The sequence below is a fragment of the Bombina bombina genome, chromosome 3 (genome assembly GCF_027579735.1).
Source record: "Bombina bombina isolate aBomBom1 chromosome 3, aBomBom1.pri, whole genome shotgun sequence".
Classification (NCBI taxonomy): domain Eukaryota; kingdom Metazoa; phylum Chordata; class Amphibia; order Anura; family Bombinatoridae; genus Bombina; species Bombina bombina.
Window position 1 is genome coordinate 283848786 of NC_069501.1, and position 13245 is coordinate 283862030.

General features: G+C 42.7%; 1 protein-coding gene across 1 annotated transcript in view; it reads right to left on the minus strand.

The window, feature by feature from the left end:
- Positions 1-422: 422 nt before the first annotated feature.
- The window catches only part of LOC128652320 (septin-4-like), a gene marked incomplete at its 5' end in the record, with an annotated part of 120802 nt that continues 107979 nt past the window's right edge, over positions 423-13245 (minus strand). Inside the window, one exon of the mRNA XM_053705256.1 lies at positions 423-482. Coding sequence (XP_053561231.1) covers positions 423-482 — 60 coding nt within the window. The remainder of the gene's footprint in view (positions 483-13245) is intronic.

Consider the following 13245-nt stretch of genomic DNA (forward strand, 5'->3'; position numbering starts at 1 on the left):
ACAATCTTTATTACCTTTGACAAAGGATTGTTCAGATGCATATATATTAGCCATTTAATTAGAAATTAATGAATGTCATCTGCAATCCTTTATCAAGAAAAATTAAGTGGGTTGAGACACTTTTCACACACAAATATCTACTGTCCAGCAATTGTATTTCCAAAGGGATGTGCACATAGCCAAGGCCCTTATTGGGTAATTAAGGTAACCACCTTGTTTTATTGTCTCAAATAAACAGAAACAAATAATGTGATCCCTTGAGAAACTCTTTACCAGTGAATTCTCACTGATGGCTGATGGACTTCTGTTCTTTGTGCCTGTATTTTTCTTCTTTCCTTGGATCTTTGGGTGGACTAAAAACAAGGATCATTTTGAGGTATTATGAAAAGGTATGAAAAGTTTTCCAAGCAGCATGGTAAGAGTTAATGTGAGTCCTTCATCTGTCTCTGCATATTTTGTAGAACTTCCTGCATGCGCCGCAGCTGTAAACATAGAAAGCAGGAGATGAAAGAAACAGAAAAAGCTTTTTCAGAAACTCTAACCATAAATGATCTCACTTAACTAATGCATCTTGGTTAAATATGTGAAACTAGGGAACATGAATATTGAATACTGTGCATAAGAAATTGTGTGGTTACTTCTAAAGCAACTGAATGAATACACATAGTAAATCTATAATGTAATATATACTTTAACAATAATCTTACTTATTTTTCTAATTCTGTGCTGCAACTTAAAGTCAAAGTCAATCCTAGCATTGTATAAGATACTTCATGTAGAAAGCTCCTTTATTTGTTTCAAATGATCGCTGTTCTTAGCTGCTACAGTAGCCCACGGCTAAAATTTTTTTTGCCTCTTAGCCAATTGCTGTGCAGTAAATCCGGCTTGGCGCCCATGGGAGCCGGATTTAGCCCTGGGCTGCTGTAGCAGCTAAGAACGGCCATCGGTTAAAACAAATAAAGGAGCTTTCTACATGAAGTATCTTATACTTCATGAATGAAAGTCCCCTTTATTTGTTTCAATAGTCAATCCTAGCGTTTGTACAACGCTAGGATTGACTTTCACTTTAAAGAAGATTCATGTGAATCTATGTGAATTAACCATAGGCTAGATTACAAGTGGCACGCTAATGATAGTTTGGGAAGTGATATGTAATATCACTGGACCACGCAAACATTAGTTTGTGACTTGATATTACAAGTCCCTGGTATATCGTGTTTACCAGAGAAGTGTTAGCGTGGCCGACTTTGCTTGTGTGCAACCTTTACTTTCAATGGATATCATAACTTGGCTCATATAAGAATTTGAAAATTATAGTTTGTGCTTGAGAGAAAGCATGAAACTGTGCTAGAATATTTAGTGCAACTTCAGACCTGAAATAAAGTACAAGGGTTGAAAAATCATCAAAAACATTTTAAAATAAAGTATTAAACACATATATACACTTTTTAACAAAAATATTTAATTTAAATATTATATAAATGTTATAATATATAATGTTTTAAAAGGGTTAAACAGGATATTGGATATGGCAAGGTGGAAAATACTCCAATGTGTATATACGCACACATATATATAACAAAATGTATGCTTACCTGATAAATTTCTTTCATTCCGATTACTAGCCAGCAGGAGGTGGCAAAGAGCACCCCAGCAGAGCTGTTAAGTGTCACATCCCTTACCAATAACCCCCAGTCATTCGGCTGAAGGGAAATGGAAAAAGAAGATAACACAAAGGTGTAGAGGTGCTTGAAGTTTAATAAAAAATACTGTCTTAATTAAGGGTGGGGTCGTGGACTCTCCATGTCCGGAAAGAAAGACATTTATTAGGTAAGCATAAATGTTGTTTTCTTTCCTAAGACATGGAGAGTCCACAACATCATTCCAATTACTAATGGGAACCAATACCCAAGCCAGAGGACACAGAATGAACAGGGAGTAAGAACAAGACATGTAGACCTAAACACCGCTTGAAGAACCTTTCTCCCAAAAGAGGCCTCAGTCGAGGCAAAAGTATCAAATTTGTAAAATTTGGAAAAAGTATGCAGAGAGGACCATGTTGCCGCCTTGCAAATCTGTTCCACAGAAGCTTCATTTTTGAAAGCCCAAGAAGAGGAGACAACCCTAGTGGAATGAGCTGTAATTCTCTCAGGAGGCTGCTGTGCAGCAGTCTCATAAGAAAAACGAATCATATTTCTCAACCAGAGGGAAAGAGAAGTAGAAGTGGCCTTCTGACCCTTCCGCTTTCCTGAGAAACAAACATACAGGGCAGAAGACTGACAAAAATATTTAGTAGCCTGTAGATAAAATTTTAGAGCATGCACAACATCCAATTTATGCAAAAGACGTTCCTTATGAGAAGAAGGATTAGGACAAAAGGAAGGAACAACCCAGAGCGAAGAACAGCCTTGTCAGCATGAAAAACTAGGTAAGGAGGCTCACATTGCAAGGCCGCCAATCTCAGAGACTCTGCGTGCCTAGGCAATAGTCAGTAGAAAATGAACCTTCCAAGACAGTAACTTAATGTCAACTGAATGCATGGGCTCAAACAGAGCCCTCTGCAAAACCTTAAGAACCAAATTCAAACTCCAAGGAGGAGCGGAATGTCTAAACACAGGCCTGATTCTACACAGAGCCTGACGAAAGACTGAATAACAGGAAACTCAGCGACCCTCTTGTGCAATAACACAGAAAGAGCCAAGATCTGTCCCTTTAAGGAACTAGCTGCAAGTTCCTTCTCCAAACCATCTTGACCTTATACTATGGGAATCCACGTTCTTCACACCAGAATAAGTAGGTCCTCCACACCTTATGATAGATGTGACGGGTGACTGGCTGAATGAGAGTATCAAACACTCTCTCAGAAAAACCTCTCTTGGCTAAGACTAAGCGTTCAATCTCCACGCAGTCAGCCTCAGAGAATCTAGATTTTGATGAACAAAGGGACCCTGTTCCAGCAGATCTCTGCGACAAGGTAACCTCCATGGAGAAGATTATGACATCCCCACCAGGTCCGCAAACCACATCCTTCGCGGCCACGATGGAGCAATTAGAATAGTCAAGGCTTGTTCCTGTTAGATGCGGGCCACTACCCGAGGAAGAAGTGATAACGGTGGAAAAATGTAAACCAAGTTGAACCCCCAGGGCACTGCTAAGGCATCTATCAGCTCTGCCTGGGGATCCCTGGACCGTGACCCGTATCTGGGGAGCTTGGTATTGAGTCTTGACACCATGAGATCATTCTCCGGCGTCCCCAAATCTCTGCAAACACCTCGGGATGGAGAGACCATTCCCCCGGATGAAATGATTGCCTGCTGAGAAAGTCCGCCTCCCAGTTGTCCACACCTGGAATGTGGATCGCTGACAGTTGTGGGCCTCCGCCCAGTCCAGAATCAGAGATACTTCCCTCATGGCTAGGGAGCTTCTCGTTCGCCCCTGATGGTTGATGTAAGCCACCGAGGTAATTTTGTCCGATTGAAATCTGATAAACTAGGACTAACCCAGAAGAGGCCAAGCCTTCAGAGCATTGAAGACTGCTCAAAGTTCCAGAATGTTGATCTGGAGAAGAGATTCCTCTCGAGTCCACTGGCCCTGTGCCTTCCTGGCACCCCAAACCGCTCCCCATCCTGATAGACTTGCGTCCGTAGTCACAATCTTCCAGGATGGTCTCAAGAAGGATGTCCCCTGGGACAGGCTATCTGGACAAAGCCACCAAGAAAGCGATTCTCTTGACCGATTGTCCAGAGAAATCTGTTGGGATAGATCCGAGTGATCGCCATTTCATTGCCTCAGCATGCACAGCTGAAGAGGTTTGAGATGGAACCTGGTGAATGGAATGATATCTTTGCTGGACACCATGAGCTAAATCACCTCCATACACCGGGCCACAGATGGCCTTAAGGAGATCCGGAGGGCAAGACAATTGGAAGTAATTTTGCAACATCTCTGGTTTGTAAGGAATATCTTCATGGATATGGAATCTATTATCGTGCCAAGGAATTCGACTCTGGTACTGGGAACCAGAGAACTCTTTCCTAAGTTTATCTCCCATCCATGAGATTGAAGAAGAAGTAGAAGAGCTCTTGAATGGTCTTCTGCCTTCCGGCAGGACGGAACCTGGACTAGGATGTCGTCCAAATAAGGCGCTACTGCAATACCTCTGGATCTCGCCACTGCGAGCAGAGCCCCCAGAACCTTCATAAAGACTCTTGGAGCAGTAGCCAGACCAAAAGGAAGAGCTGGAAGTGCTGGTCCAGAAAAGCGAATCTTAAGAACTTGAAGTGATCTTTGGGAGTTGGCACATGAAGGTAAGCATCCTTCAAGTCAATCGTAGTCATGAACTGTCCCTCTTGAACTAAGGGCAGAATAGAACTGATCGTCTCCATCTTGAACAATTGCACCGACAGAAACTTGTTTAAGCACTTCAGGTTTAGAATCTTCTTTGGGACCACAAAAAGGTTTGAATAGTAACCCAGACCTCTCTCTGCTAGAGGTACTGGCACAATCACTCCTAGGGAGGTAAGATCCCTCATGCACCTTAGAAAAGCATCTCATTTTTCTGGCCTTGAAGACAGGTTTGATAAGAGGAATCTTCCCCTGGGTGGATGAGATTTGAAACCTATCCTGTAACCCTGAGCAATGACTTCCAGAACCCAAGGGTCTTGCACGTCTCCTAGCCAAGTCTCCACAAAGAGAGATAGTCTTCCCCCAACACGATCCAGCGATGGATCGGGGGCCGCCCTTTCATGCCGATTTTGTCTCGGCGGGCTTCTTGTTCTGCTTGGATTTATTCCAAGATTGAGATGGTTTTCAAGTTCCCTTAGACTGATCAGGTTTTGTGGAGGGCTTCTGGAGTTGGGATTTATCCGAACGAAAGGGATGAAAATTAGAACCCTGTCCTTTAGGTTTGTTTTTCTTATCCTGTGGTAAAAAGGCACCCTTGCCCCCTGTGACCGTGGATATGATAGGGTCCAGTCCTGGACCGAAAATAACCTTCCCCTTAAATGGAAGGGAAAGCAATCTAGATTTTGAAGTCATGTCAGCAGCCCAAGACTTCAGCCACAGAGCCCTACGGGCTAGAACAGAAAAGCCTGATGTCTTGGCATTCAAGCGAATAATCTGCATATTTGCATTGCAAATAAAGGAATTGGCTACCCTCAAGGCCTTAATTCTTTCCTGGATTTCATCGTGGGGAGTTTCCACCTCGATCATCTCCGACAGAGAATCACACTAATAGGTAGCGGCTCCCGCCACCGCAGCAACCGCTGCTGCAGGCTGAAATAAAAATCCTCTGTGTTGAAACATCTTTCTCAACAGAGTTTCTAGCTTCTTATCCATGGGCTCTTTAAATGAAGAACTATCCTCAAGCGGGATAGTGGTGCGCTTAGCAAGCGTGGAGATAGCTCCATCCACCTTAGGGACAGACCCCCACAACTCTAGTTGGGAGTCAGGAACCGGGAACAATTTCTTAAAGGAAGAAGGGGAAAAAGAGGATCCGAGTCTTTCCCATTCATTCTTAATAATATTTGCCATCTTAACAGGAACCGGGAAAGTTTGTGGCACCACCCTGTCCTCATAAACATTATCAAGCTTAGGAATAGAAGGCTCCTCTGGTAACTTAGTTTCCGGAACCTCTAACGTAGCCAACACTTCCTTTAACAGAAAACGTAAGTGCTCTATCCTAAATCTAAAGTCCGGTTCCTCCGCAGCCGGAGGCTTAGAGGCAGCCAATTCCGACCCAGAAAGAGCCTTCTCTGAAGTATCAGAGGCGTCTTCATTAGCGGATAATCTAGTATCAGATAAATCCAGCAAGTTGTAAGATGACCCCTGGGAAGGATAGCAGTATTTAACCTTTTGCTTGTACTTAGCAGGGCGAGGTAAAGCACTAAAGGCCACAGACACTTCAGTTTGCAACTGTTCAGAAAAGTCTGGCGGTAAGAGTACCCTTCCCGAAGGAGGATTAGTCGTGCAATGTGTAATTGGAGGTGATTGCAGGGGAACGCACCTCGCGGGACAGAGACCCTTCAGAGGTGGACGGTGGACTAAACATCTTAGTCTTTTTAGATATACTGTAAGTACTTTATCAAGGCATGTGGAACATAGTTGAGCAGGTGGGTATACCGTAGCCTCCTCACAATAAAAAAAGGTATTAGATCTTGGCAAAGAGGGAGTACCCTCTAACGCATCAGAGTCCTCCATAGCTTTTGCTTTAAAATGGACTATAGAAAAAGTAAATGGCACTTTTATACCCCCAATGGCCGGGGCACTCACCACCTCCTATGACCCAGGCCCTACAGAGAAACCGCTTCTTCTCCTGTAAACAGCACGGTCAGGAAAGAGGAAGTTAATGAGGCCACACCCGGTCACATGGTGTGATATGCAGGAAGAAAAGCGCACCAAACTGACAGGCTGCGCAGTTTATCCAAAACCTGAATGTTCCCACATCTGCCAGAGCCTCATGTCACAGCATAAAACATAATAAAGCAAATAATGTATTAAACCCCCCCTGTTCAATAATCCCCTTCTGGAAATATTAACCCTTGATTCCATACAGGTAAAGGAGTCACACTTTGACCCTGTCTTCTTACATTATCATATGGTATAAAATGAAACGATCTTACCGGAATCATCGCCGTGGAACAGACACACAGCCTCTCAAGTTTGACAGTCTTGTAGCATTGCACCTGACATGGACTTGAGTGATAGAAACAGGCAGTGAAACTCATCAACACTGATTGCTTAGGAGTTGTGAATACGAGTCTGGATGGTTTCACAGAAAGACTCTCCCTGCCTCTCCAGACCCTAACATTCGCCAATGTTCTCACTGAGAGGCTGACAAGACTACTTAAAACTCCAGTCCCATAGCAAAGAGTACTACCCTCCGAATATTCCTACACTTCTCTGCCATCCTCCTGTGACAAAAAGGCAAAGAATGACTGGGTGATGAGGGGAGTGGGGAGGTATTTAAGCTTTTGCCTCCTCCTGGTGGCCAGGTTCTGTATTCCCACAAGTAATGAAGCTGTGGACTCTCCTCAGGTAGGGAAAGAAGGAAGGGAAAGAAAGTAGGGAAATAAGGGAGCAAGGGAGGGAGTTGAGAGAAAGACGGGAGGGAGGGAGGGAGGGAGGGAGGGAGAGAGGGAGGAAAAGAAGGGAGTGAGTTGAGAGAGGGAGTTGTGGGAGGAAGGGAGTTGAGGACGGAAGGGAGGGAGGAAGGGAAAGAAGAGAGAGAAGAAGAAGGGAAAGAAAGAATGCACTTTGAGACAATCACTGCCCTTCACATTCAACAACATACAGTAATTACCATCATTCAAGTAATGAAACTTTTTAAGTGTCCGTTTACTATTTACTCTGTGGGTTCATCAATGCAGAGAAAGCTAGCTATTAGAGTTTATGATTAGACATCACAAGCTAATCTAAGCAGTGCGCAGACTCACCACAGCTTCTCCTCCAGCCTCACATCGTAAGCATATCCCCGGGCAAGTTTCTTACCAAGAATGCTTCCACTGCAAAAATGCCTGCAGCTCTAAATGAAACAACGGTTTAAAGGAGCACTGTGCAGAGCAACCTTACTCAGTGCATGTGAATTGTCTTCTCTGTAAAAGCCTGCACTTTATCACTCACTGTACAGTGTGCTGGCTTTTAGAGAGAGAATAGGGCAGATGTGCTGCCCCTCCCAATTCTGCTGCCCTAGGCCAAAATATGCCCCTGCCCCCATTTGATCCAATCCCAGACCGGGGGCAGACTCTTCATGCTGAAAATGGGGCCGAATTATCAAAGGTCTTGCAGACCTGATCCGACAATGTGGATCAGGCCCGCAAGACCTCGCTGAATGCGGAGAGCAATACGCTCTCTGTATTCAGCATTGCACCAGCAGCTCACAAGAGCTGCTGGTGCAACGCCGCCCCCTGCTGACTCGCGGCCAATCGGCTGCCAGTAGGGGGGTGTCAATCAACCCAATCGTACTCGATCGGGTTGATTTCAGGCGATTCCTGTCCGCCTGCTTAGAGCAGGCGGACAGGGTTATGGAGCCGCGGTCTTTAGACCGCTGCTTCATAACTATTGTTTCTGGCGAGTCTTCAGACTCGCCAGAAACACGGGCCGTCAAGCTCCGTTCAGAGCTTGATAGATAGGCCCCAATGTCTCAGATGAAGGCTTCTTTGATTGATTCCCCTTATTCCAAGTCTGATTGGATCTCCAAGAGGACTTGGACTGCACCAGCTTGGAGGAGGAAAAGGAAGCCTTTTGACCTTTGAAGTTACGAAAGGAGCGAAAATTAGAACTTTGACGTCCCTTAGGTCTATTCTTCTTGTCTGTGCTAGAAAGGACCCCTTTTCATCCGTAATTTCAGAAATTATCTCCGCCAGACCAGGACTAAACAGGGTCTTACCCTTGTAAGGTAGCGACAGGAGCTTGGACTTGGAGGTAACATCAGCCGACCAAGATTTTTGCCACAGAGCCCTGTGGGCTAGAACAGTGAAGGCAGACACCTTGGCTCTCAGTCTAATGACTTGCATGTTAGCATCAGAGATAAAGGAATTGGCAAGTTTGAGAGCCTTAATCCCATCTTGGATCTCCTTTAATGGAGTCTCCTCTAAAATCAATTCGGACAAAGCATCACACCAATAAGATGCTTCACTTGTTACCGTGGCAATACAAACTACAGGTTGCAATTGTAAAACCTGATGAACATACATTTTCTTTAAATAAGCCTCCAGTTTTTTGTCTATGGGATCCTTAAAAGAACAGCTATCTTCTATAGGAATCGTGGTTCTCTTAGCCAGAGTAGAAATAGCCCCTTCTACCTTAGGCACAGTGCACCATGAGTCCTGAATGGAGTCAGTAACAGGAAACATCTTTTATAAAGACAGGAGATGGGGAAAAAGGAATCCCTGGCTTGTCCCATTCCTGTGCAATGATCTCTGACACACGGTCTGGACCAGGAAACACTTCCACAGAGGAAGGAACATCATAGTATTTGTTAATCTTACTAGATTTTTTAGGATTGACAGCGACAGAAGAATCGGGGTTGTCCAAAGTAGCCAGTACCTCCTTTAGAAGTAAGCAAATGTGTTCAAGCTTAAATCTGAAGTTTACTTCTTCAGAATCAGTCGAAGGATTTATACTATCAGAATCTGAGATTTCACCCTCAGAAGCTAACTAGGTATCCTCCTTATCAGAATTATAGGGGAGGTAAACCCTCGCAGCAGCAGATGGAACAGACAACTTATTATCAGAAATATGCTTTGATTTCCTCTTGCGCTTCCCCATCATGGGAAAAGCAGATAAAGCCACAGACACCGCAGAAGATATCTGTGCAGAAAAATCTACAGGCAAATACACGCCTCCAGGAGACTGAGAGGAACTGCATGGCACTGTATGTGATGCCATTGAGGCTTGGGACGTTTGAGGAAAAAGCTGTGGCATATCCTGAACAGCATTATCCTGAGAGAATATAGGCTCAGAAGGGAGTAATTTATCCATAGATTTTAAGGTCCTATCTAAGCAAAAGGAGCAAATTTGCATAGGCAAAACAATTTGGGCCTCTAAGCACAATAAACATTTATCAAAAGAATCGGACCCCTGTTCAGAGTCCATAGTTAAATTAAATTGCAAAAATTGAGCAATAAAAATAATTTGCAAAAAAACAAGTACTTTCATTTTAAATTAGCGCAAAGAAACGCTAAGACCTAATTAGGGAGAAAAACAGTCTGAGGTGCCCTACCTGAACCTGCAAAATGTATCCCAAAGCATGAAAATCTCCTGTAGATTGAGCAAACGACCACCACAGCAGAGAACTTACTTAAAAATGATGCTGCTCCTCTCCGACTTGCAAGCAGAAGTACTGCGCAACAAGATAAAGGCGTGCAATCCTGCCCTTAATAGTAAAAACGGAAAATAGCCGTTTAAATAAATTATATGTCTGGCTTACTCCCAATAAAAAAGTTTTTGCCACAAGGTCAACAGTCCCATAAAACATAAAGGAAAGTATTAACCCCTTAGTCTCCACATACCACAAGTGCCTGCCCACTGCCCCCCTTACTAAAGGATTACATATGTCCCATGAAAGCAATGCATAATCTATAGTGCAAGACTCCAGTACCTAGGAGGCAAGAGCACCTACCTGCATATCTAGATGTCAGGCAGAAAGACAGCTCACCAGGTGTGAAAGGACACATACTCCTATCAGAGACCTGTAGAAAAACAGAGTAACCAACTCTGGCTTTCTATAACAGGTGTAGCAAACATGTTCTTGTGAACTGCTGGTGCAATGCTGCCCCCTGCAAATTCACGGCCAATCGTCCGCTAGCAGGGGGTGTCAATCTGCGGCCTCAGAGCAGGCAGACAAGTTATGGAGCTGCGGTCTTTAGACCGCTGCTTCATAACCTCTGTTTCTGGCAAGCCTGAAGGCTCGTACGGAAACAGGGGCATCAAACTCCATACGGAACTTGATAAATTGGTCCCTATGGGGTAAAAGTTAACGTGGTCATAGTATCCTTAAGTTAGCACACCTTGGTCTTTAGCTCTTACACTAAGTTTTTACTTTCAACTTGTATGTGCACTAATGCGGCGCATTTACTATGAGCACAGTTAGTGAGAGGAAAAAAAAAAATAGCGTGTGCCATTTATAATCTTGTTTTATATGTGTATCACTTCCAATTTCAAAATAGATTACGAGTGGTGCGGTAACTGTAGCACAAGTTTTTTCAGCTTTTTGCGCGCAACATAAATATTGCATGTATTACAAGTTGAAAGTAAACACGTTTTTTTGATGGGAATAATATTCTTTAAGAATATTCCTCTCCGTTTTAAATAATGATCAATACTTGCGCTTTTCTGTCACATCATTATTAGCGCTATCTGGATGGATGGAAATTGATGGCGCAATAACAGAAAGGATGTCCGTGATTGGCTATTGCGTCCCAGTGTTTGTCCAACCAGAGAGGGGGTATGTTAAAGATTAGATGTTCCCGATTGGTTCTTATGTCACAGGCTTTAGCCAAATCAGGGAATGGGTGTGTTAATGGACAGCATTTTTAACCAGTTTAGACATAGATTTTGCTATACACTCTGTAAATCTCTTGAAAAAGTCTGCTAAGATGGCAAAGAAAACGCGTTGAGTCAGTGGTGTTCCAGCATTTGGATGCTTTGTTTTAAATGTTGTGCTTCGGCCTTTTAAACTGACAAGCTAGTGAACTTAGGGATGGTTTTGGACCTCCAGGAGTCTGGCTGTTAAAATCAGCATGTAATAAATATTACCTTCCTTCTTGTAAGTGCATCTTTATGCGCAGTGCATTTGTTCCAATAAACCGTAAAGCTACTTTGAATCTGGGTTGCGCTTGTGTTCTGTTTTCCAGATACCTACTTTCTTAGAGAAACACAAACGGCACGTTTTCAATTCAAGCAGCATCACAGGATTCTAAGCTTTGATACTGTCACTGAGAGAGTGTGTGGGATTCATTGTTGGGACTTTACCCCATTCACAGACCTGCAAGACCATCCATTTGGTGACTATAAAATCCCACATCAGCTATCTTCCTTCTTTGACAATGGGTTATTTTAACCCTTTAATGTGTGTTGTCTAATTATATTGTGTATACTACACTCTGCATCATCAACACTAATTCCCTTTTTGTGGAATTAGAATTCTTTAGCAACCTGTTTTAGCTAGTGGGTGCTAAGAAATATATTGCATGTATTCATTTTTTCTTCTCCATTTTAGCGCTGATTATTTTTGTGCGTTTTTATGTTTGTTCGAGTGTAGTCAAGATTTACAAATTCTAGTGAATGGATTTACATATGGTGGATCATATAAGGGGTTTGATTTTATTGGTAGTTTTACTTAGGTAGGGTGTCGTATATTAATGGAGTGGAACTTTTATGGGTTGTTAAAAACGGGTATTACAGTGGGCATTTATATAACATATCTAAGATAATCTATCTGGGATTGGGAATTTAATTTTGATGTCGAGGACAACTATGTTTAACCCCTTAAGCCAATAAGACGTGTATATATACATCATGCAGTACTTTGCTTATCGTACCGTATAATGTATATATACTTTGAAGCTGGTGGAAGCTCCAGCAGACTCGGCTTTTACGTTACAGCTGAGAGCTGGAGGTCCTGAGCTCCAGGCATCTGAAGGCAGATGCCAGATCGTTAAAGATGGTGACACTGTGTGTGTCACCGTCTGAAATGATCATCTGCTGTTGCCGGCGAAAGGTACTGGCAGAAAGTTGCTAGTACCTAAGATGGAGGACACTAGTTAAAGGGGGGAGGGTAAGAGAGCCGTTTTGTGAGGGATCAGGGATGTTCGAGGGTAAGGTGGGAACCTACACTGCAGAAAATAGGGGAAACATTTATTACAAAAAAATTTTTAAAACTTCATATTGCAGACTGTCTGCAAGGATCAAGTAGAAATCAAGGGGGTGGGTAGGTAATCTCTACGTTAAATCTAAAATTTACTTTATAAGCTACCTGATTAACCCGCTCACTGCCGGGAATAATAGAAGTGTGGTGCACATGCTGCAATAAGCGGCCTTCTAATTACCAAAAAGTAATGGCAAAGCCATATATGTCTGCTATTTCTGAACAAAGGGGATCCCAGAGAAGATTTTACAACCATTTGTGTCATGATTGCACAAGCAGTATGTAAATAATTTCAGTGAGATACCCAAAGTTTGAGAAAAAGTTAACGATTTTTTTTATATGATCACATTTGGCGGTGAAGTGGAGGCATGAAATATACAAAAATGGGCCTAGATCAATACCTTGGGTTGTCTAGTTAAAAAAAAAAAAATATATATATATATATATATATATATATATATATATATATATATATATAGTTTTGACAAGTAAATTTAAAAAAAACATTGCATGTAAAAAGATATGAGCTCTCAGGTTGGAATATAATCTATTGCCTGAAACAATAATGCCCTCTTTTTCTCCCTATGCTGGTTAAAGTGTTTACCAATGGGTGTATTTGGTGAATCTTTTTCTATTGAAGACAGATGTTCACGCATCCTGTCTTTTAGATTTCATATCTGTCTATGTTGGTACAAATTCTTCTTATTCTAATTAACTGGCCCTTAGGAATACTTTTCTTAAGGTGTTTAGAGTGGCAGGAATCTGCCCTTAGGATGGTATTAGCAGCAATTTCCTTTCTATAAAGTTCTGATGACACCTTATCGTTTCCCCGGGGGGGTTTCCGCTGTCGGAGACATTGCAATGTATGCACACACTGT